The sequence below is a fragment of the Manis pentadactyla genome, chromosome 10 (genome assembly GCF_030020395.1).
Source record: "Manis pentadactyla isolate mManPen7 chromosome 10, mManPen7.hap1, whole genome shotgun sequence".
NCBI classification, from domain to species: Eukaryota; Metazoa; Chordata; class Mammalia; order Pholidota; family Manidae; genus Manis; species Manis pentadactyla.
In genome coordinates this window covers 128,856,181-128,877,590 of record NC_080028.1, presented here as the reverse complement: position 1 = coordinate 128,877,590, position 21,410 = coordinate 128,856,181, and the positions used below count along the sequence as shown (strand labels likewise).

General features: G+C 51.8%; 1 protein-coding gene across 14 annotated transcripts in view; it reads right to left on the bottom strand.

Moving 5' to 3' along the window:
- The window catches only part of NPRL3 (NPR3 like, GATOR1 complex subunit), a 37,245-nt gene that overhangs the window by 1,254 nt on the left and 14,581 nt on the right, over window positions 1-21,410 (bottom strand). For 9 of the 14 annotated variants that reach the window (XM_057487842.1, XM_057487844.1, XM_057487843.1 and 6 more), the window contains 8 exons: window positions 18,926-19,079; window positions 17,592-17,673; window positions 7,951-8,088; window positions 6,926-7,082; window positions 3,928-4,034; window positions 3,296-3,425; window positions 1,161-1,404; window positions 416-608 (listed from right to left, as the gene is read on the bottom strand). In XM_057487842.1, the coding sequence (XP_057343825.1) occupies window positions 416-608; window positions 1,161-1,404; window positions 3,296-3,425; window positions 3,928-4,034; window positions 6,926-7,082; window positions 7,951-8,088; window positions 17,592-17,673; window positions 18,926-19,079 (1,205 nt within the window). The remainder of the gene's footprint in view (window positions 1-415; window positions 609-1,160; window positions 1,405-3,295; window positions 3,426-3,927; window positions 4,035-6,925; window positions 7,083-7,950; window positions 8,089-17,591; window positions 17,674-18,925; window positions 19,080-21,410) is intronic. The other 5 variants (XM_036916021.2, XM_036916023.2, XM_036916026.2 and 2 more) reach the window with 3 other exon arrangements.

Genomic DNA, 21,410 nt, shown 5'->3' with positions numbered 1-21,410 from the left:
CCTGTGGTTTGTAACTGGAGCTCCGTCTCTGACATTCCCACTTCTCCCAGAGAATCATATGCCTATAATGCACCCCCTACCAGGCAGGGCTGGGTGGGACAGACTGTCACTTATGATGTGGGGATCCTAGACCCCTCATCCCCAGGCTGAGTCTTGGAAAATCCCTGCCAAGCCCCCCCGAGGATGAGAACTTGGCTGCTGCTCCCCAGGAAGTGAGAGGAAACACCCCGGAAGAACTGTAGAGAATCCCCAAGACAGAAGCACTAGACCCAGTGTTTCATCAACAGACCCGAAAACATCTGGGCCAGGGAGCGCAGCCATCAGTGGGTTTCAGTTGGGGTCATTAGTGCGTCCCCGCCGGCTCTCTTGTCCTGACATAGGATTGGCCCAGCCCCACCAGTAGCCCTGGCCCCACCTGGCAAACATGCGGAGGTCCTCAGGGTTCTGGGCTGCGGGCACACTGAGGATGGCTGCCCGCTCGTGCTCCGACAGGCTGGCCAGCAGGTTCTCCGTCATCCTCCTGTTCAGCGGCGAGTCCCCGCTGGGGAGGAGCTCTGCGCTGGAGTTGTCCATGCTTGGGCTGGTTAGGGTCATATCATCACTGCTGGCTGTGGGTGGGCGTGGGTCAGCCCCTGTGGCACATCACCTGTGCGCACCTGGGAATTCTCTGCCACACCCCTGGGAGCAGCGCCCACACCCCACGGCAGGCCTGGTCATCCCACCCCTCCTACCACAGGCAGTGGACACCTGGGCTTGTCAATGGGCTGCTGTCTTTGGGGATACGCTCTGGCCACAGCGGCTTTTTTCAAGAAGGAACCATGACAGTCACTGTCTCATAGGCATGGGGCATAGAGGTTTCAATGTCCTCCCAGTGATGGGACAAAATCTGCTCTGATCCAAGGCTGCTCCTGACTCGAGCAAACCTCTGCTCAGGAGCCCAGAGGTACAGTCTGCTTCCTTCCTCAGAGCCACAGAGGTGCAGGGAGGCGAGAGGGGAGGGCGGGTGTCTCCTGCCTTCCTTCAGACTGGCTGCCAGTGCGAGGACCAACTGCCCACATAAGGGCCTTGGCTGCTCCTAGCAGTGCATGTTAAGGCTCCTGGCTGCACTACAAAGTGCCCCCAGGTGTTCAACCCCCCCACCCCAAGCAGGGGGCTCCTACTTGGGGAACCGAAGCTGAGGGCATTGGGCGTGCTGAGGCTGCGGCCGCCGACCCTGGCAGTGAAGGGGACGTCGTCCTCTCGAGGGTGGGGCTCGTCCTCACTGGGTGAGACCATCAGGCGAACATAGGTGTGCAACTGGAGAAGAAGCCTGCGCTGCAGCATCCACACCACCATCTGGATGAGCTGGGTCTGCGGGACAGGCAGTGAGAGGCCCGGGCCGGCAGGGACGACGAGAGCCATGGCCTAAAGCACGATGCCACAAGTGCCCCTGAGCTACAGGTCCCAGCCCTGGGTGGGAAGGCTCCCCACTGCAGAAAAGGGGCTCCCAGCTGCTGGCAGCTCTGCAGGCCCACCTTCCTGTACAGGAGCTCAGGGTGGGGCTCGCCTGGGCTGCACGGCTAGCCTTCCTTACCCAGAGCCGAGGGGCAGGCCTGGGACACAGAGGCTCCTGGGCCCTCCATGCTGAGCCGCCCCTGCTCTGCCTCATCTCCTCCAGCCACTGGGTCTGTCAGGACCCCCCACCACACAGACTTGGGCCTGAGGGGACCCCCTCCTGTGGCCTGGACAGTTCCAGAGGCAGCTGAGGGCAGACGACCTAAAAGCAGATGGTGCCCAGGGACAGGGACCCATGCTGAGGCAAGCTGTCCCTCAGGCACGGGGTCCCCCTGCTCCCCTGGGGCTGGCACCTGACCAAGAGCAGTGAGGAGCCCCGTGCAGATGGAGCTTGAACGCCAGTCAGGAGGGTGGTGTGTGTAGGTGGTGCCCATGTTCTCACACACATATCTGCCTGCTCATCTTTGGGGTCCCTTCCTGGGAGGGGCTGGCTGACTGGGCATGGAAATAGGGGTGCACCATGGGCATGTATGACCTGGTCAAATAAAATTGAAAAGGATTTCAATAATAAATTATGAAATAAAGGTTTCATAAGCACCCAAGAGCATATTCTGGGCCTTAAACAGGAGGCATGGGAGGCAGGCGGCCTTACCCCGGGACAGTGCAAGACCAAATCTGACTCCAATTGGGCCCCTTGACAAGGCATGAGGCGTCCCCTCAGGCATGGCCTGGAAAATCCACCCACCATCCAGACCTTTGGGAAATTTCCTCTGAGGGAGGGGGTGGGGTGGGGGGTGGGGGGAGGGTATGGATGCAAAGTGTTGTCTTTCATTCAGCTGGCATGACCTGGCACAGTTCCTGGAAACCAAAGTTTCCATGAAAGACGGCATTTAGAACTTTGTCACGCTCAGCCTCTACACCAACTGAAGAACCAGGATCTCCTCATTCACAGTTTGAGAAGGGACAAGGTTTGCTTTAAAGGACTGGTTTGGCCTAAGAGATCTGGTACTTATTAAAACGAATACTTTATTTCTCAAGACAAAGCCTTGGGAACACCCAGCACCACCTCTGACACCTGTCCATCAGCCCTGCCTGGGTCCCTGCCCAGCGCTCGAGCCCCAGGTGCTCTGTGGAGGGGACGGGGCAGAGCCTTATCCTCAGGTCCAGGCCACACTCGACACTGCCATATACACAGCACAGAACTCGCTGGCTCACTCCACACACCTGGGCCTCCCTGGGCCCCTGCCACACCCAGCATCTCTGCCAGCCCCTCCCCGACCCAAGCCTGCTGAGGGGGCCTGTCCTCTCTAGGTCCTCTGAGATGAGATCTGGGGGACTTTTACCCACAGACCCTGTGACCTCCTGCACCAGGTGGGGGTGGTCAGTATGAGCAAACAGGAGGGCAGGGCCCAGACTCAGTGAAAGCAAAGTCACTTCTGCATCCCCCATCATAGGACCCCCAGGAGGGAGCATCAGGCAGCTCTGCTCTCCCAGGGAAGGTCAGCACTCTTCTGCCAACTGGGCCTCTTAACTTGATTCTAACCCTAGGAACTGCCCACCACAGCCAGGTGGGCTCCTCAGAGGCAGTGGGAGGGACTCAAGACTGCCCATGTGTTGGCTCCCTGGTCAGCCGTCTTCGGGTGGCCTGCCAGGAAGCTGGCTTTTGGTCAGGATGGCAGGGCAGGCACCACCTGCAGGGCAGGCCCCCACTAGCCAAGGGTGCAGCAGCCCTGAGGGCCCTTGGCTTTAGGACCATCACAAGGTGGGTGGTTCCTGGGCTTCCCAAGCTCCTGCAACTCACCTCCTGCACAGGGGGTGTGAGGGGGTTTCTAAATTCTGACAAGGAGACAGGCAAGGAGAACTTAGCGAGGACAGATGGCAGGTCATGAGCCGGGAACTGGCGGGAGAACTGTTCGGCCAATGGAGAGTACCTAGAGACAGGTGAGGCGAGTGTGGCCCTGAGCACAGCAGACCTCCCCATAGAGCATCCATGCCCTTGCCATGAGCCCATGGTGGCAGTGGGCAAACAACACAGTTGGTGGACCAGGGTGGCTAGGATGAGGACACAGCCTAGGTACTTTGCCTTGAGGAGCAGCAGGAGCCGTGGGCACAGGCCACCCACAAACCCCTCTGAGCACCCGAATCGAGGACAAGGCTCCCAACCTCCCACCAGACACCCTGTCCACAACCCACTGGCCAGCATACTTGGGCAGGCCCAGACCCTTCTGGATGCTGCAGGTGCCAGAGGAGGAGCACACGCCTAGGGAGGGCCACGCGATGTTGAACCAGGCCAGAACTAGAACCTGGACATGGCAGAAGCCGCACGTTAGGTCCCAGTGAGAGCTCAGCTGACCCCGAGAGCACCTGGAAGGCCCTGCCAGCCGCATCCCCTTCCCATTCGGGGCCCTGGGCTATGGCTGCAGAGGGACTCACAGACACAGGTTGGCATTGGGGGACAGCATGTAGACGTTGTTCTCACACAGCGGGTAGATGATGATGGCCTTTCCCCAGTATACCAGGTGAGCCGCGAGCTGGAACACCTGCAGGCGGGGAGGCCGAGAAGACAATGCCTGGGAGGTTGACGGGCCTCTTCTGCTTCCCTGACTCCAACCATTCACCAGGGCACTGGACATGGCCAGCACACATGGTGCTTTCTGTGCTCAGAGCCATGAGTCTTCTTATCATGGGCCGCTGTGTGGTCTGGGGCTGTCGTTCCCCATGAGGGCCCTGTGCTGTCCTGGCTGGTACTGAGGAAAGGTCCCACTAGCACGGGGACATCTGGGGTGCCCAGGATCATGAGGATGGGTTTCCAAATGACAACAGATGTGGGGTCACTGAACATGTCCCCAAACAACACACTTGTCCCTGTGTCCCCACAGCCCCAGGGAATATTCCAATGCCCTGCTCTCCTGGACATCAGGATAGGCCACAGACAGGCTGAGATGCCAGAAAATCCTTCCAGCCTCATGAGGGGAGCACAGGTCTGAGAACACATCACTGCAGCACTTCATGGAATGGCAGCGGGCATTCTGATTCTGTATCACCCGGGTCTCAGGTGGGCTTGCTGCCCCCACTGATTGCCTCCTGGGATGGGAGGGTGTCACCTGGCATGCACGTGGTAACCATGACACTGCCAAGGACACCTCTACCTCATGTTAGCAAGTGGGATGCCAGTGACTCAAATTTCAGCTTTGTCCCTAAGCCTCTTCTCTCTCATCCCAAGTCTCACTGACATTTGCTGTAAAGCAGGGACACGCCCCCACACGTCTGCCTCCAATGTCACACCCCCACCTCCTCTTCTGCAGTCAAATCTCCCTCTGCCTCCCTCTTACAAGGACCCTGAGATGACACCAACCCCACCCAGAAAATCCAGGATCATTACCCCAAGACCCCTGATTATATCTGCAAATTCCCACCTAAGATCCCATTCACAGATCAGGGGATTAGGACGTGGAGGTCTGTGAGGCCAGTGTTCAGCCAATCACAAGTATTCTGTTATCCAAAGACAATGTGTTTATAGAAAGAAGTCTGGAGGAATCCACAGTGGTTACGGTTACCTCTGAAATATGGAACTGTGGGGACTTTCTCTTTTTATGTCTATAATTTATGTGATATTTGAATTTTTATAAGAACTTACTAATTTTATCATGCAAATAAACCCTAAATATTACTTGCAGATTCTCTGCTTTTAAATCACCTGGTGAGATTCACACCTGAGGCCCTCCCCAGTAGGGCCACCTGAGCTTGAGGAATCACCTGGGCTCAGCCAGCTTCTGCCCCCAACAGGGTCTCCACTGGACCATCTGCTCAGGAGGCAGCTGCACCAGCGTTTAGTGAGCTCCGCCACCAGGGTTGGGCCCAGGGGCCTTCCACACAACCACACCAGCAGCCAATCCAGATCTGCTCTGGGTTCAGTGGTGGGCATGGAAAGAAACAACAGACTTCCCACAGCAAGGCCAGGGCAGGGCAGCAAAGGGGACATCACCAAAGTCTTGTCTTTGACACGGACACCAGGGGTGAGGGGCCGTGTTGACAGACTCCATGTCGGGCAGCCTCAGTGCACAGTAAGGGACAAGTCCCTTTCAGAGTTGAGAGGGAGCCGCAAACACTCACTGGTATCTGCCATTTAGCCAGCACTGCTCAGAACTCAAAACTGCAGGCACACAGAACAGCTGGCATGCTCCAGGTTTTGTCTTGTGGATGCTATGAAGGACAGCAGGCCTTCCTAGTGGTCCTCGCTGGGTTCCATCCAGTCCAGAAACCCATAAGAAACTCCAAGGCAGCATCAGATAAACACTCTCACGAAGGGGTAGACAAAGATCATGCATGGAGTGTAGACAAAGAAAGGACTTATCCTGGATGACAGAATCCAAGAAGGCAGCTTTGGGGAAGTGGTCTGAGAGACAGGCCTATTTGGACAAGCTCCCCTGACAGGCTGAAGAGCAGAGCCAATGGCTCCCCTAAACGTGCCTCACAGGGGCCTAGACTGGCCCACTCCTCTTCCTCAGCCCAGCCTCAGAAAGCTGCCCGTCTCCTGAGCCAGGCCCTGCTGCCCCCTGGTGGCCACATGGTGCCCACCATCACCAGACTCAAGGTCCCGCCTTCAGGCTGTCACTTGGAAAGCACCCAAGCCCCTGGCCTCCCAACTTCGTCCTGCGCTTTTCCTCACTTCCTGGCCTCTTGCCCAAGCTCCAACCGGAACCGCAGCCAGGGCTGAGAGGCCTTCCATCCGATCAGAAAGGCCACCACGCAAGCACATGGCTGGGCCAGGGGTGACCTTGCAGAGAATGTAGGCCTGTACCCCACACCCACCCACACACACACACCCACACCCACACCCACACACACACCCACACACACCCACACACACACACCCACACACACACACACACACACACACACACACACACACACACACACACACACACACACACACACACACACGGGGTGGTCAAGGCCACCAGGCTGGGTCCTCACTCCTCACACTGGCCAAGTGGGGGTGCACTACTGCTTTCTCAAGTATGGACAGCTGCATGCCTCTGCTTCAGCTCTGCAAGCCCCTGGCCCTGGCACCCTGTCCTTTAAAGTCCAACGCCTGGCACTGGGGTGACCTCACTCCTATGCTACAGCCTCCACTGTAGTCGACACTGAGGAGGGAACCCATCCCATGGCAAGTTCACAAAGACAGCCCTGAACCCAGGTCTGACTCCAATTCCAGAACCTCAAGCCAACCCCAGAACCACCCATCACCATGGCAGGCCACGCAGCGGCTCTGGGACATCCTGGGACATGGCAAGCAGGCTGTCTGCTTTCTGATACCTCAGTGCCTCCCACTCTCACCCAACAAAGGCTGCTTGCTTTGACGCAGCAGCCCGTCCCTCCTGCCCATTCCTCCCTTTCCAGGTGTCTCCCCAGGCCTCCAGGGCGATACCTGAAGCAAGGCCAGGTCTGCATCCTGGGCCAGCTGCTGCAGGTTCTTCACAGCAGATGTGGTCTTGATCACACGCACCAGGGCCGGGGAGCAGTCGAGTGGGAGCTCGCCCAGCAGGGACTTCTCATCGCTGAGCAGCAGCAGGGCGTGGTACGGGCTGTGAGGCATAGTTGCAGATCACCGGGACATGTGAGCTACATGCAGGTCCCCTGCTCCAGGTTGCACCTAGAGCCCACAGGCACTGAACCTCAGAGAGAAGAGGCCATGGGAGGAACTAGAGAGAAGGGCAGTGGTGTGTCCAGAGGCCTTTAAAACTGTGCAAGGGTTACCGTCCCTCTCAGGAAAAACAAATGAGAACAAAACTGAGTAAGGCAGATGACCCCACTTCGGGGACTGCCCAGCAGACATTTACTGGCTGAAAACAATGGACGGCTCTTTCTTAAGGGAGACACAGGAAAAGCAAATCCCTGCAATAGACTGAGCAGGACACGTAAAAACGCAGGCGAGCTCGGGGGGGCTGGGTCACCTCCACATCTTCTGTAATGTGCCCAGATGTCCTTTTTTAGTTAAAAAATATTTAAAGAAACAGGGGACTTGATGAGGGGGTGGGGAGGGGAGCGGCAGAAAATTGGTCTCAGCTCTTTCCTTGGAGGGAATGAGTTAAATTAAGAAACAGAGGTCCCAGAAGTTCAGCTTCAAATTCGGGAGATCCGGTGAGCAACACCACAAAGACAAATCCCTGCTTCCAGCAGAGCAGCTTCTCCCCACGATGTGGGCCCTTCAGCCCAGAGCCCCACTCACCCAGGCAGTGACAAGAAGGCCCAGGGGAACCCTGGGGTTGGTTATTTCTGGACAAAACTGGACACAAACACATGTTTTTACTTCTATAAATACTAGAATCCTACTTGCCAATGTGTGGCAGAAAGAGGAAAAGATAACTTTTAGAACAAAGTAATTGGTAAAATCCTCAGGAAGAAGCAAAAGAGAAGTCCCATGCAGGGCGAGGGCATGGGGCTGGCACTCACCGGATGGCTTTCAGGCTCCGCTCGATGGCCTCGGGGGGAATGAGGCTTGCGGCAGCATAGTGGATCTTGTGTGGCAGGCAGAAGCTCACCTCTAGCCAGCTGTTAATGTGGAGCCGCACCACACCAGATGTGCACAGGCTGCAGAGAGCGGGCAGCACGATATTGGGGGCCATCACCCATCCACAAAGAACTCCACCCACATACAGAGGGCACACAGAACCTCGCCTGAAGGTCCTTCTTCCTAGCACACAGTTCCTGCTGTTTGGAGGAGACTGCAGCTCCAGGGCAACAAAGCATCTTTCCACAGATCAGTATATTTAAGAGAAGAAAATGTGTTAGGAAACACACACAAAATTGTAGTTCTGGGTAGCCCTGGGATCTACAGCCCAACCCGAGTGCCAGGGCTCGAGGGAAGCCCCTTCTATTCTGTCCCGGAGGCCTAACGCACCAGGAGTGTTCTGGGGCCCCCTCCACATGGGGGCCAGAGCCAGGCCCTGGCACGCCTGATGAAGGCGCCAGCACAGGTAGGCAGGCAGACAGGGCAGAGACTATCTCCAAAAAGGAGAGGTGCATAGAGAGGAAGGGTGGGGGTTGTGAAGTGCCCCAGGACGTCCTGACGGGGAGGGACACACAGCTCCTTCCCCCTCTGCCTGCAGATGCCAGAGGTGCCCAACATGCTCCACAGCAACCATCCAAACCCAACCTCCACAGCCCATCTTGTCTCAACAATCTTAATTTTCTTCTTTCAGGCCTAACAGAGCAACCTTGTCCCAGACTCTTCATTTCTCTCACATCCCATCTCAAACCATCAGCAAATCCTGACTGTTCTACCTTCAGCAACAAGTCCAGATCTTCTTAGCACCAAGCCCCTCTGCTGCCCCCTCCCACTCAGATGCCCATGAGTCCCACCCCAGCAGCCCCAGCCAAACCCCAAGATACCAGGAGCCCCATGCAGTCTGCTGGCTTATCTGACCATGTTTCCTACCCCAGGACACTAGGCCCAGCTGAACGGGCTGCCCTGTTCTTCTCAGGGACCCTGTACGTCAGCCAGGAGCTCTCCCCCAGGTGCCCCAGGGCTCCTTCCTACCTTAGGTCTCAGCTCCAGTGCCACCTTCTCAGGGAGGTGAACCTGCCAGCCCCGGCCCACAGGGAATTCCAGTGCTCACTGTTCACATGTGTCCTGAGCACCTGACCACAGGACACATCTGCCAGTTAATGTTTTCTCCTGACCAGAAGTCAGAATGAAGGGGGTCTGGGGGGAATCTTATGTTTTGTCCACCGCTTGGCACATGACTGGTGCAGTTTGGGGTACTTGGGGGACACTGAGAAGCATTTCATGAACAAAGGCAAGAAATGGGCCCAAGGAACATGCTGCCCACTCTGGACCATCTCTCAGGAAGCCCCTGCCCAGAGAACAGGCCCCTGGCAGCTCCAAAGTAGGCATGTGGCTCCATATGCCCTGAGGAGCCACACACACAGGGGTTGTTTCCAACAGGAGTTCCTGAAAGCCCCCCACCCCCACCCCGGCGGGGAAGCCAGCCCAGCCCACCCTCCACGGCCCAGCACACAGCCCACACTGAGTGCAGCCTGCCCTGGGTGTTTGATGCTGAAGAGAAGAGACTGCGTGAGCAGGAGCCCCACCACCACCCGGCCGAGAGTGGACAGGAAGGGATCTGGGCTACTCTCAGGGCCTGCCTGCCCCAGAGCCAGCCAAATGATGCCTCTTCCCAGCACATTTCAGCCCCACCCTGCTGTTTCCAGTTGGCCAGGACTCCCACATCCGCTGTGTGGGGCGGGTCAGCGGCTCGGGGAGGGCTGGTGGGAGCTGCCAACTCACCTACGTCTCAGCCCTCTCAGGGGCAAAAAAATGCGTGGTGCTGGGAAGCAGCACCCTCGGGGTGCTCTTAGTCCCCCCTGAAGCCTGAGGCAGCAAGCCAACAACTCCTGGCAGGACCTGTGGTCAGCAGTTTCAAATGCAAAAATACATTGTCATTCTGTCAAGCAGGGAATGGGCAATGGGGAGAGAAACAGTGGGAAGAGCACAGAGCACCCGTGGGACCCTTGACCACCCCAGGATTCTTGCCAACACCTACGTCTGCTCACTGCACACTGCCGGCTGCTCCCACATCCCCTCCGCCCACCTGCCTCAAAGGCATCAAGAAAATCCACACCACAGGCCATGGCTGAGTCTGGAAAGGGAAGGCTTGGTTACTGTTGAGGCTGCAGCCCCTCAGGGTGGGACCCAGGAGCAGGTTCGATGAGTGTCCTGATATGGGGGAGAGACCGAGAGTCCCTCCCCAAGGTCCCAGAAGAGAATACCATTCCTGGTTTCTTCCAGAACTGAGAGTTAAGCAGGTACACCAGAGCAGATGGAGGCTCTCATCCACCTTGGCCAAGGGTCTTTGCAAACTCTGAGAAACAGCCTCTTATAGAGTTAAAGGTCACACCATGAGAGATCTGCCCAGGGGACCCAGATCAGTCACTCCACCTGACGGAGCCATAGCTCTGCTTTCAGCATTCACAGACAAAAGGGAACAGAAGATCGGGGAAAGCCAAGGGAGAATGAGCCGATGCAGACATCATGTACCAATTTCCTCCTCCGTTTCATGTTACATATGGTCAGAAAGGCTGCTTGATTGAAAATGAAGGTCTTCCCATGTTTTAGCTGCCCTGTTTAGCGTATGGCTCAAAATAGCTGTTGGTACACCACAGAATCAGAATTAAACACTGAGATTCTATCATTTCAAATGTAGATTTTTGGCTCCCCCAGGAACTCAGCGTTGCCATGTGTGCGCACACACTAGCATGGGGGTCATCTGCTCTAGAGGGGGAAACGCACCCATGTTGGCTCCCCGTTTTCTAGGTGGATTTTCCTCCAGTTTTCCAAGCATCTGCTCATACACTGGTAACCTCCTCCTTGGGACACTTTGCCTTCACAAACAAAACCCAGCGCTGCAGGATGGAGACCCTGAGGCTGCCTCCAGCGGCTCCCCTGGTGGCTGACTGCAAACCCAGGCAAATTCCCACAACACTCAGAAACAACTCATGAACGTGGAGAACAGCTGTGCTGGAAACATGTCCACCTGACCAGAGCTTCCAGGCAAAGCCCTGCAAACACCCCACAGCAAGAGGTCATCCAGGAGCCACACTGAAGTCCATCAAGAGAGGGGAAGAGAAAGGTTTGCCCCTGTTTTTAAAGTGCAGTTTTAAGACAAGACCTGAGCAGAGCAGGAGGGTGGGCCCTAAAACGTTCCTGTCAAGTCTGTACTCCTATTTGCAAGGCAGTTAAATGGTTTGGCCTGCAAACACTTTAGGAAAAATGCTGCCCCACTGAGGCTTATCCAGCCCCTCACCCAGTTCTGAGCCTGATGGGGGAGCCCAACCCTGTCTGCAACACGAGATAGATCTTCCTGCAAGAGCCCCGTGTCCTGAAGCTATGACTGTGCACAAGGCATCACACCAGCCTTTAAAATATACTCTTATCTTTCCTATCCCAGGTGGAGACACATGCAAGTTTATTCCAGTGTGCTCACATCTCAGCCTCTGAAAACTCTGGTTCCTAACCTTCAGAGAATACCAGAAACATCCTTCCTTGGAGTCATCTTTCCTCTTGCCCCCGGAGGCCAGAGCTCTGCAAAGCCAGCCCGGCACCCTGTGGTCACTCTGGGTCCATACACAGCCAGGTTCCCTGCTGCGTGCAGTGAGAGCACCGCACATGATCCAAGAGGCCTGGGTGGGCTTAGATTTCAATGGTCCACCTTGAAATTTCAAAAAAAGTTTACACGTGGGTGCACTAAATGGAAAGAGAGACTAAAGTGCACATCTGATATCCATAGAGGCACTCAGAGCCCATCTCTGCTCTGAACAGGCAGCAGTGGGAGGCAGCAACAAGCAGGCCTAGTTTCCAATCCACCTGATGCAGGTGGAGCCCTGGGCAGCTTCCTCCAAACAGGCCCCCAACGCAGGCCCTGCTGACTCTGAGAGCCCTGACAGACCCCACGGAATCTGCACTGAAGTGACTCCTACTGACTCGTCCCTTCAGGCCCTAGTGTATGGCTGTGTTACTCCACACATCAAGCACAGGGTCTGCGTTTTGGCAAGTGAAGGGACGTCCCTGACCTTGTGGGAGACACAACCTGAAAGTCACACAAATGAGTGGGGGGATGCTGTCACTGAGGTCACTAAGCTCCACAGGGAGACACAGATGCGAGAACAGTTGGGGTACTGCCAGCCTATATGCAAGGACACTTAGGTCCCAGAGCACACAGCAACCAGGCCCTCAGCCATACCATAACCTTATATAGATATAGATATATTTTATTAAAATATCATTGATATGGGGTGGGAGAAAGGGGAGGGCTGTACAACACAGAGAAGACAAGTAGTGATTCTACAACAGGTTGCTACGCTGATGGACAGTGACTGTAAAGGAGTATATAGGGGGGACCTGGTATAGGGGAGAGCCTAGTAAACAAAGTATTCGTAAGTATTCGTCATGTAAGTGTAGATTAATGATTAAAAAAAAAAAATGCAGTTCCTATGTGGTGACCTCTAATGAGTTCTACACAATAATATAAAGGACATATAAAAGTGTAGGCAAAGGGTCTGTTTGTGTTTATACAGAGGATCAAAGCCTAATTTGGCTACCCCGAAAATGAACTAAGAAACGATATGAAAGAGAACTTCCAACATCAGCACTCTCGGGAAGACTCATGCCAGAAGATGATCATCAAAAAACCCCAACAAAGATCCACGCACTGCTACAGCTGTAGATGCACTCATCCCACCAGCTCCTGGACTTGCCATGGGAATGAAGGAGATATCTAAGCTGGCCTGTGCATACAGTAAAACAACAAATTTGACTGGATCTATACTGTTGGAACTCAACCAAGAATTAGGAGAAGTGCAAATTGTAGCGCTCCAAAATCTTACAACTACAGACTATTTACTGTTAAAAGAACATATGGGATGTGAACAGTGCCCAGGAATGGGTTGTTTTAATTTGTCTGATTTTTCTCAAACTATTCAAATTCAGTTAGATAATAACCATCATATCATTGATAAGTTTTCACAAATGCCTAGGGTGCCTAACTGGTTTTCTTGGTTTCACTGGAGATGGCTGGTAATTACAGGTATGCTTTGGTTATGTAACTATACTCCTATTATGTTAAGGTGTGTGCGCAATTTAAGTAGTAGCTTAAAATCTATACATGCTGAAGTTACTCTACAAGAAGATATGTCAAAGAAATAATCAATCTTCCCATGTTTTCTCCCGCCTGCTACTTCTATAGCTTTTCTTCTTCCTTCCTAATTACAACGAATTCTTAAATAGAATTCGTGCCTCATATCAAATTTACCGAGTATCATAACTCCTCCAAGTGGTAAAGATACCTCAAGACAAATGCTGGGCATAGAAGCCACAGGGCATAAATATGCAAAGAAATAAAAAGCTAACCATTTCAAACAATAAGGCTTCTCTCTCACTTACCAACTTAACATTTCCCTGTGTGGCCCCGGAAGATGACTGGTTAGCCAGAGACGGGTAAGATTCCTCAAGGGAGGAACAACCTAAGACAGGCACAGTCGCTGGGGGGTCATCAGGTGAGAAATTGGGGATCAACAGAGGTGAGGCTTAGAACCTCACCCCCCCTGTTCTGAGAGAAATCTTCTGCATATGTGGATGTTTTATTGCCCTTGTCTAGCTTGGATTAACACATAGTCTACAGGCACACACCTGATCATATACATTTGCTCTCTTACAACACTAAACTATGTTTTCTACCTTTATGTTGTATCTACCTACCACTTCAGCATCTTATTAAAAATAATAAAGAGAGAAATGTGGTATTCACATATAAATCAAGTATAAAAATCAAATGTGTATTCATATTTGAACTGACTGTTTATAGTTCATAATGCATGAGCAAAACCAAAAGTTTCTGTGATGACTGCCCTTGTACTGTTCACCATGTAACTTATTCACTATGTAAGAATTTGTTCTCCATGTAAGAACTTGTTTGTTATGCTTCAGAAGATTGGAGACTGACGAAAATTAGGCTTGGGGTGGATTAATGATTGTGCATTGAGCATTGACTCCCCTATACAGAATTTTATTGTTGTTAACAACCATTTGATCAATAAAAATGAGAGATGCCCTAAAAAAAAAAAAAAAAAAAAAAAAAAATATCATTGATATAAAATCTTATGAAGGTTTCGCATGAACAACATTGTGGTTTCAACATTCACCCACATTATCAAGTCTCCATCCCCGCTATTGCGGTCACTGTCCACCAGCATAGCAAGATGGTATACAGGTATACAACGTAGTAACATGTTATAGAGTCATTACATGTCTTCTCCGTGCTGTACTACTGTCCTTGTGACCTGCCTATATTGTGACTGTGAATTATAGTGCCCCTTAATCCCCTTCTCCCTCCCTCCCCACCTACCCTTCCCAACCCTTCCCCTTTGGTAACCACTAGTCCCTTCTTGGAGTCTGAGAGTCTGCTGCTGTTTTGTTCCTTCGGTTTTGCTTTGTTTTTATACTCCACAGATGAGTGAAGTCATTTGGTATTTGTCTTTCTCTGCCTGGCTTTTTTCATTGAGCGTAATACCCTCTAGATCCATCCATGTTGTTGCAAATGATAGGATTTTTCTTTTTATGGCTGAATAATACTCCATCATATATATGTACCACATCTTCTTTATCTGTTCATCTATTGATGGACACTTACATAACCCTATAAATTTTAATTAAAACAGCAAATCCAGAATGATTCATCCTAAAAGCCCCACCCAACCCCAACTTATTACATCTCACAGCTTCCAGTTCCTCACTTCTGCCCAAGGAAGCCCTTTCCAGGGCTCTGTCAGAGAGCTGACATCAGGAGAAGAGCTCTGGGTGTTATGTCATCTAATCAATAATGCAAAGTCATCTCCTTTCTTAGGTCCATGGTGCAGCATCCTGCTGGAGCAGGGGCAGCCCAGGCCAGACCCTAGAGGCCAACATGGACTCATGTAGGACAAGGTCCGAGGGAAGGCCACAGGCCTGGGTGGTCGCAGAGCTGTTGCTGTTGCGGGGCTGGGACAGGGCACAGGGGAGGACACCACGGTCATAGGGGCTGCTGCTGGGCAAGTACTGCCACTGGCTTCCCCAGCACCCAGGACTGGTCAGGGTGGGGTCTGGGGACAAGAAGGGTGGGATGGAGATTCACCTGATCCTGACCACTAACACATCAGGCCACTTGGGTCACATGAAGTGACGTAACTGCTGAATGGTGGACGCTGGGGCCTCTTTTCACCAAAAGCTGATTCCTGTCCCTCTCCTTTAACCTGATGCCCACTAGGGGGCGCAGGGCTGTCTCAGCTGAGCTGCTGCGGGCCCAGCAGATCATGCAGAAAGTTCACTGCTGCCAACCTTCCAAAACAATTAAAACAGAAGACATCACAGTCCATTCTTTCTTTGGAAATACACAATCTGGTTCTGGTTTACTTTTTATTTGAATTCCAGGTAAAACTGAATTTTGTTTGTTGTCTAATCCTAGTTGAGGCATGAAAATTCCTAATAAGTCAAAGATTTCCAAGGTAAGGATTTCTGATACCAGCCAACTCAAGACCAGAGACAGTAATACCCTTAATGCACAGGAAATTTCAATATGATCATGAATAATGTCATGGGATAAAAAGACAATGTTGGACTACAAGACCAGAAACCCCATTCTGGGTCAAGACTGAGGCTGCCCTAAGGAGTTCTCAGAGCAGGAGGGACCAGACACTAAACAATGACTTGGCTAGGGCTGCTTCAGGCTGCTCTGATGTTCTCTAACAGCCTGGGGTCACCAAAATAAAGACAAAGGAAACACTAGCTGCAGCTATGTTTCAACAGGACAGCTCTACCTCTTTCCCCCAACAGAAAACTGGGCAAGGGATATAAGCAGTGATCTCACAGGAAAAAAAACAGGGATGGTTCAAGCATGTGAGGGTATGCGTACATGCCTTCAGATGAAGCTGTACTGATGCGCCTCTCCACCCATTACGTTGGCTAAAATCCAAAATCTCCTCACCACCATGTGTTGCCAAAGAAAGAGGCATTTCCTCTGCTCCTGCTAGGAGCTGCTGAGATGCAAACACCCACAGGGAACTGCCCCAAAATTACAAATATGTTTCACCTATTCAGCCCTATCAATTCCACTTTTAGGAATTTATCTATGGATATTTGGGCACACATGCAAAATAACATGCTCATATGGTTGAGCAGCATGTCTTATGGCTTGAACAAACTAAACGCCCAAAGGAGGGGGCTGGCTAACTATGCAGCAAAAAAAAAAAAATTCTTATTTACCAATACAGACATAAGTTGAGCCATACAAAGGGCAATTATGTGCAGTGTGCTACCTCTGTGTAAAAGGGAGAAAGTAGGTCAGTGTCTGCCTGCCTGTATCTCAAACCTACTTGTGAGGAAGGACAGAGCACCCGTGGCTGCCTGCTGAAACACATCCTGCCACCAAAGTGGGAACCTGGTGGTGGTGCAGCAGGAAAGAAACTCATTACTGATTTTCAGACTGGATGGATGTGTGACCTTTCCAAAAGCTTCAGTTAAAAAAAGAACCAAAATTTCTAAAAAGTTTGTAAGTGATTAAGACTGGGCATGGGATTATAAACAGGATTTATTTTATTTATGCTTTTCTCTATTTCCCTAATGCCTATAATGAACATGTATTGTTTGTAAAATCAGAAAAAATATTAACATTAAAAAGAAAGGAAAGAATCCTGGACAAACAACTGTTTCTAGGCTTGGCCAAACTGCGGCATCACCAGCCACAGCTCTTAGGATCAGGGAGGAAGAGAGGGCAGAGGCAGCAGGACAGGACAGCATGAGAAGCCTGCACCCACGTGCCATCTCTCTGCAACATCCTGGTGCTGCGTGGCCCCCTCAGCTGTAAGTGACAGCCCCTCGTGGAACATCCAGGTGCAGGGCAGGAAAGGCAAAGCTGTCGGGGGGCTGTCCTTGGACTCCCCACTATCTCCCACTCCCTACCTCCCAGCCCCTCGTGCAGACCCAGGGCCAGGGAGCGGTGGTCAGGGCCCCACAGACACCATTTCAAAAGAAAAGAAGTTCTTAGATTGTCCACATTTAAGACACTCAGGGCCAAGCCACCACTATAATCAGAACTGCGCGTTTTCCACGGTGTCTCCAACGCCCGCGGCCTTCATACACTCATTGTCTCAAATCCCCAACTCCCTCAGAAAGGGGAGGAACAGGGCCAAACCCAGCTCCACCTCTGAACCTGTTTCTTCATGGGTGAAGCAGTGACAGTAACACATACCTAATGAAGGTGGACCTGGAACTTGACACTGTCATGCTCAGCAAAATGTCACCTTGCATTCAATGATTCAAAACACTTCAGAGTCTCAGGCATAACTTCAACTTCATTTTCTAGTTTAAAAGAGGTTGGGAAGTGCACTTCTCTCAAAGGCAGACTCCACTCAGCAAAGTGGCTGGCACCTCCCTGTGTTCCTGTCTCATCCCATCTCAGCGGCACAACAGGAGAAGAGCACACAGCAGGGGAATCCTAAGGCCGCTGAGGCAGCAAGTCCCCTGAGGAGCTGCACTGAGGGGTAGGGTGTTTGGGCCTTCTTACCTGTCGTAAGCCTCCTTGAGGTCCCTGGCTAACTTGCACTTGGGCAGGATGTGATGGAACGGGGACTGAGGACCACCATTTGCTGCAAGAATCACAACACAGATGCTTTTAGAGCCTCCAAAGCAAGGAAACTTCATAGGCTAAAATGGAAAATACCCTTCCGGACAAGTTTAACTTAATTTTTGAGTAACTTTAAGCCAAAAATGAGGACGTTCCCCACTGCTTTGCACAAAATCTTTGCGCCCCGTTGAATTGAAATTAGACTTAAGCTGGTTTGTTCAACTACCCTGATATGTAATATTTGTATTTAAACTTCACCACTGGCTCCCTGACACCACAAGAACAAACCATCTCACTGGCTGCCCCCAAGGCTTCTCAAACCACCAGGGTCATCTTCCATTTCAGTGACCAGGTATTCAATGCCTCGTTCTACTCTTTCCCCTGCACATTTATGCTAATGCAATTTATTTTCATGATTGAAAGACTTTTGTTAATCCTTTCTTCTAAATGTCTAACAAAAAAATATGTATACTTACATTGAATTTTTTAAAATTTCCTGTGATGAAGTCATAGACTCTAAAGAGACTGTTTAAAAAACAAAACTTCTAGATTGTTATTAATTACTACATAACTGGCCAAAACACAAGTATTTTGACAGCTAACTGTCAAACATAAAAACAAATTCTTATGAAAACACACCTGCATGGAACATGCAATGTATAGCGATCACGACTTTCTATCCATTGCTAAAATCAGACTGGGTTCACGTTCAAATTTGTTCCTGGTTTTATCGGTTGTTAGAGGTGCTGCCCTAAGAAGATGGAGGTGGGGAGACTGTTACAAGTAGCTGTCTCTCTACACTTTGCAATGTTTATGCTATAAAACCACATGGCGATCTACAGCAAAATCTAGACAGTTGGTAACTCAATTAGGTTCTCTTTCAATGTAGCTGAAAGTGAAGGACTGGAAACCACTCAGCTTGCCAGCTCAATATTCCCGCTGGCCCCTGTGCATGTCCTTGCGCCACAGGGAAACGTGTCCAGTGGGACCAGGGCCAGGCCAGCGGTGCCTGAGCTGTGTGAAGAGTCACCATGCAACAGTTTGTGGGGGAGGACGTTTTGAGCTGAGAACTCAATTCCACACATCAGTTCAGGGAAGTGGGTCTATCCCTGTGCCTGAGGGGAGTCTTCCTGGGCACCCAGGGCATGCTCAGCCTGGTGTGAACATCATGGAACCTTTTGGTACCATGTGCAAAACTGGACTGAGGTCCCTGCCTCAAAAGGCTGCCTGCTCGGCTGTGGTGTCAGGATGGGAGAGGCTCCCGCCTCACTCACCGTCAGCCATGGCGGACACCTCGTCCTGTAGTGCTAGGATCAGCTTGGCCTCCCGAGTGAGGTACTGGCAGCGGTGCTCCTCGTGCTGCAGCGCAGTGGCGATGCGTCGGGAGAGGTTGTGCAGACAGTTTATCACCGATGGGTCTGCATTGGCCTGCAGCAGAGAAGCCACACGCAACTCAAACACGGAATGCACACTCAGGTAGGAAACACACACAGCAAAAACTCACAGCATGAGAGAACCCTTCTTCATGCCTGCTCCCCAGGTCACTCTCCAGGGACCAGTGCTGTCCTGTTTCCCATGTCTCTTCTAAGGCCCATCCACAGAAATATTGGTCGGCTCACAAGCCTATCTTAGGAATGGTTGCCTGCATGGCAGCACAGACATGGCTCTGTGGGGTCCCCGGTGGGGGTGGGAGGAACACAGGCATTTCTGTGGAGCAGGAAAAGGCTCCTACACCAGGCCAGGGACATCCTGGAAGGCAGGGAGGGTACACATCAGGCATCTAGTCTGGGCCTGACAGGGCAGCCCAGTGGAGCAGCTGAGGGCACAGATCTGTCTGGTGCGTGACCCTGAGTCACAGGCTCCCATCAGAGAAAAAACAACAGTCGCACCTCCCTCATCAACTGGTCTAACAGGTTATGTGCTCAGAAGAAAGCCTACCCTGAGCAAAACCCTGGCAGTTTATGGTCACCAGTGTACTGATGACAGTCAGTGGACAGGACTGGGCTACATGAGAATTTGGTCACAAAGTCCATGTTTCAACAGGGACACAGAATAAGTATGATGAACAGAAGCAATAGGCTAACTGTTCATGGAACGCTTTCTGTCCTCAGGATAAGCAGCTCTTCCCAGAAGAAGTGACCCAGAGAGGCCAGCAGGCTCCCTTGGTGTCCCTGCGCTAATTCTGGAACCTATCAGGGGCTGCAGTAGGGCTGGGCAAGCACATCTGCCCAGGCCAAGGGTGGAGCAGGCGGCTATAGGGTCTGTGAAGATGCTCCACAGGGCAGATAACTGGCCAATCATGACTCAGTGCTTCAGGAGGTCAACAGGGCAGCTGAGTCATCCTATGGGGTGGAGGTGGGAGAAGGGAGGGGATGAATGGTGCTACTGATTAGAGCCCTGGGTGCTGCCTCCTACTTCTGTTTATCTGACAGGCAGGGCCCTGCCCACTGAGTGTCCACAGCCAGACTTCTGGGCCAAAACCTGACCCAGACTCAGTAAACACCTTCATCACCTGGCCCTGGAGAGGTTTTCTAAGCCCCTAGCAGATCTCTTGTTCACAAATACAACTCATGTCTGGTGGCACACCTGGGCTGCAAAGCGGACTGAGCATCACTCCTATGCTCTGCCTACCACCAGGCACCCCTCAACTGTATCCCCCAGATATGCAGAACTGGAGGGTCTTGGTTATAGGGTATATACAATTGTTTTAAAACCAAATACATGTTTAGAAGAATCTGTGTAAAACTACTCCCACCAGCAAACCAGAGCTAGAATGATCCTGGGCATGTGATTATTCCCTTGAAGAAGCAATCCAGTTACATCTGAGAGCCCAAAGCTATATTAGAAGTCCCACTGGCTGGAACATGACAGGTTTAAGTCAGATGCCCCACATTCCCAGATGGGCAAGGTAGTGCTCACCCTGGTGAGGCCCAGTGACCGGCACTGACTGACGAGGTAAGCAGGGGTGCCCCGTGTGGCTGCACAGGCTGGGCACCACTCGAGGTGCCTGCTGAGACCGATGCTATGTGTGGTCACACTGGGAAAATTACCATCCAGCATTGCCAGCCCTGAGCAGGAGTTATTAATAATGCCACACTCGTCCCATATGTGATGTGAAGCAGCATGCAGTTTAGGGCATCGCCTGTGAGTCCTTTTAGCTCCCAAAACTTGAACCCAAATGTGATTTGGCCTTCAGAGCTGACATACAGTTTGCAGGAATACAGGGACAGAGAACAAGTCTGACTGCACCATGAGATGTGACTAAAGCTGGAACATTCAATGGGGCAAAGGGAGGGAAGAGTGCTACACTGGCAGAAACCAAGAGACCCAACACTCCACACTTTGTGAGCTGGTTTTCATCCTGGTTCAGAGAGGCCAACTGGAAAAAATGTTGGGGCAACTGGGGGAAGTTGCAATGGAGTAGCTACCAGCTGATATTATCTTATGGCAAATCTGTCAGGTATGAAAAGGGCATTATAGTCTGATATTAATGTCCACATTTTATAGAGATACCATCTTTAGTATGTAGGATATCAGGTCTGGGATTTGCCTTGAAATACTTGAGCAGCAAGGAGGCTGATGCAGCTAGGGTGCAAGGGCAATTGCTGCGGGGCCTCAGAGATGGGCGTATGAGGTTTATCAAACCACTGTCACTAGTTTAAGGTTTGTTTAAAATTGCTCAAAGTATACATTTTTATATGCTACTTAAAAGAAGAAAAAATCTTGTCCACCCTAAAATACCAACCTTTTAGATATTTT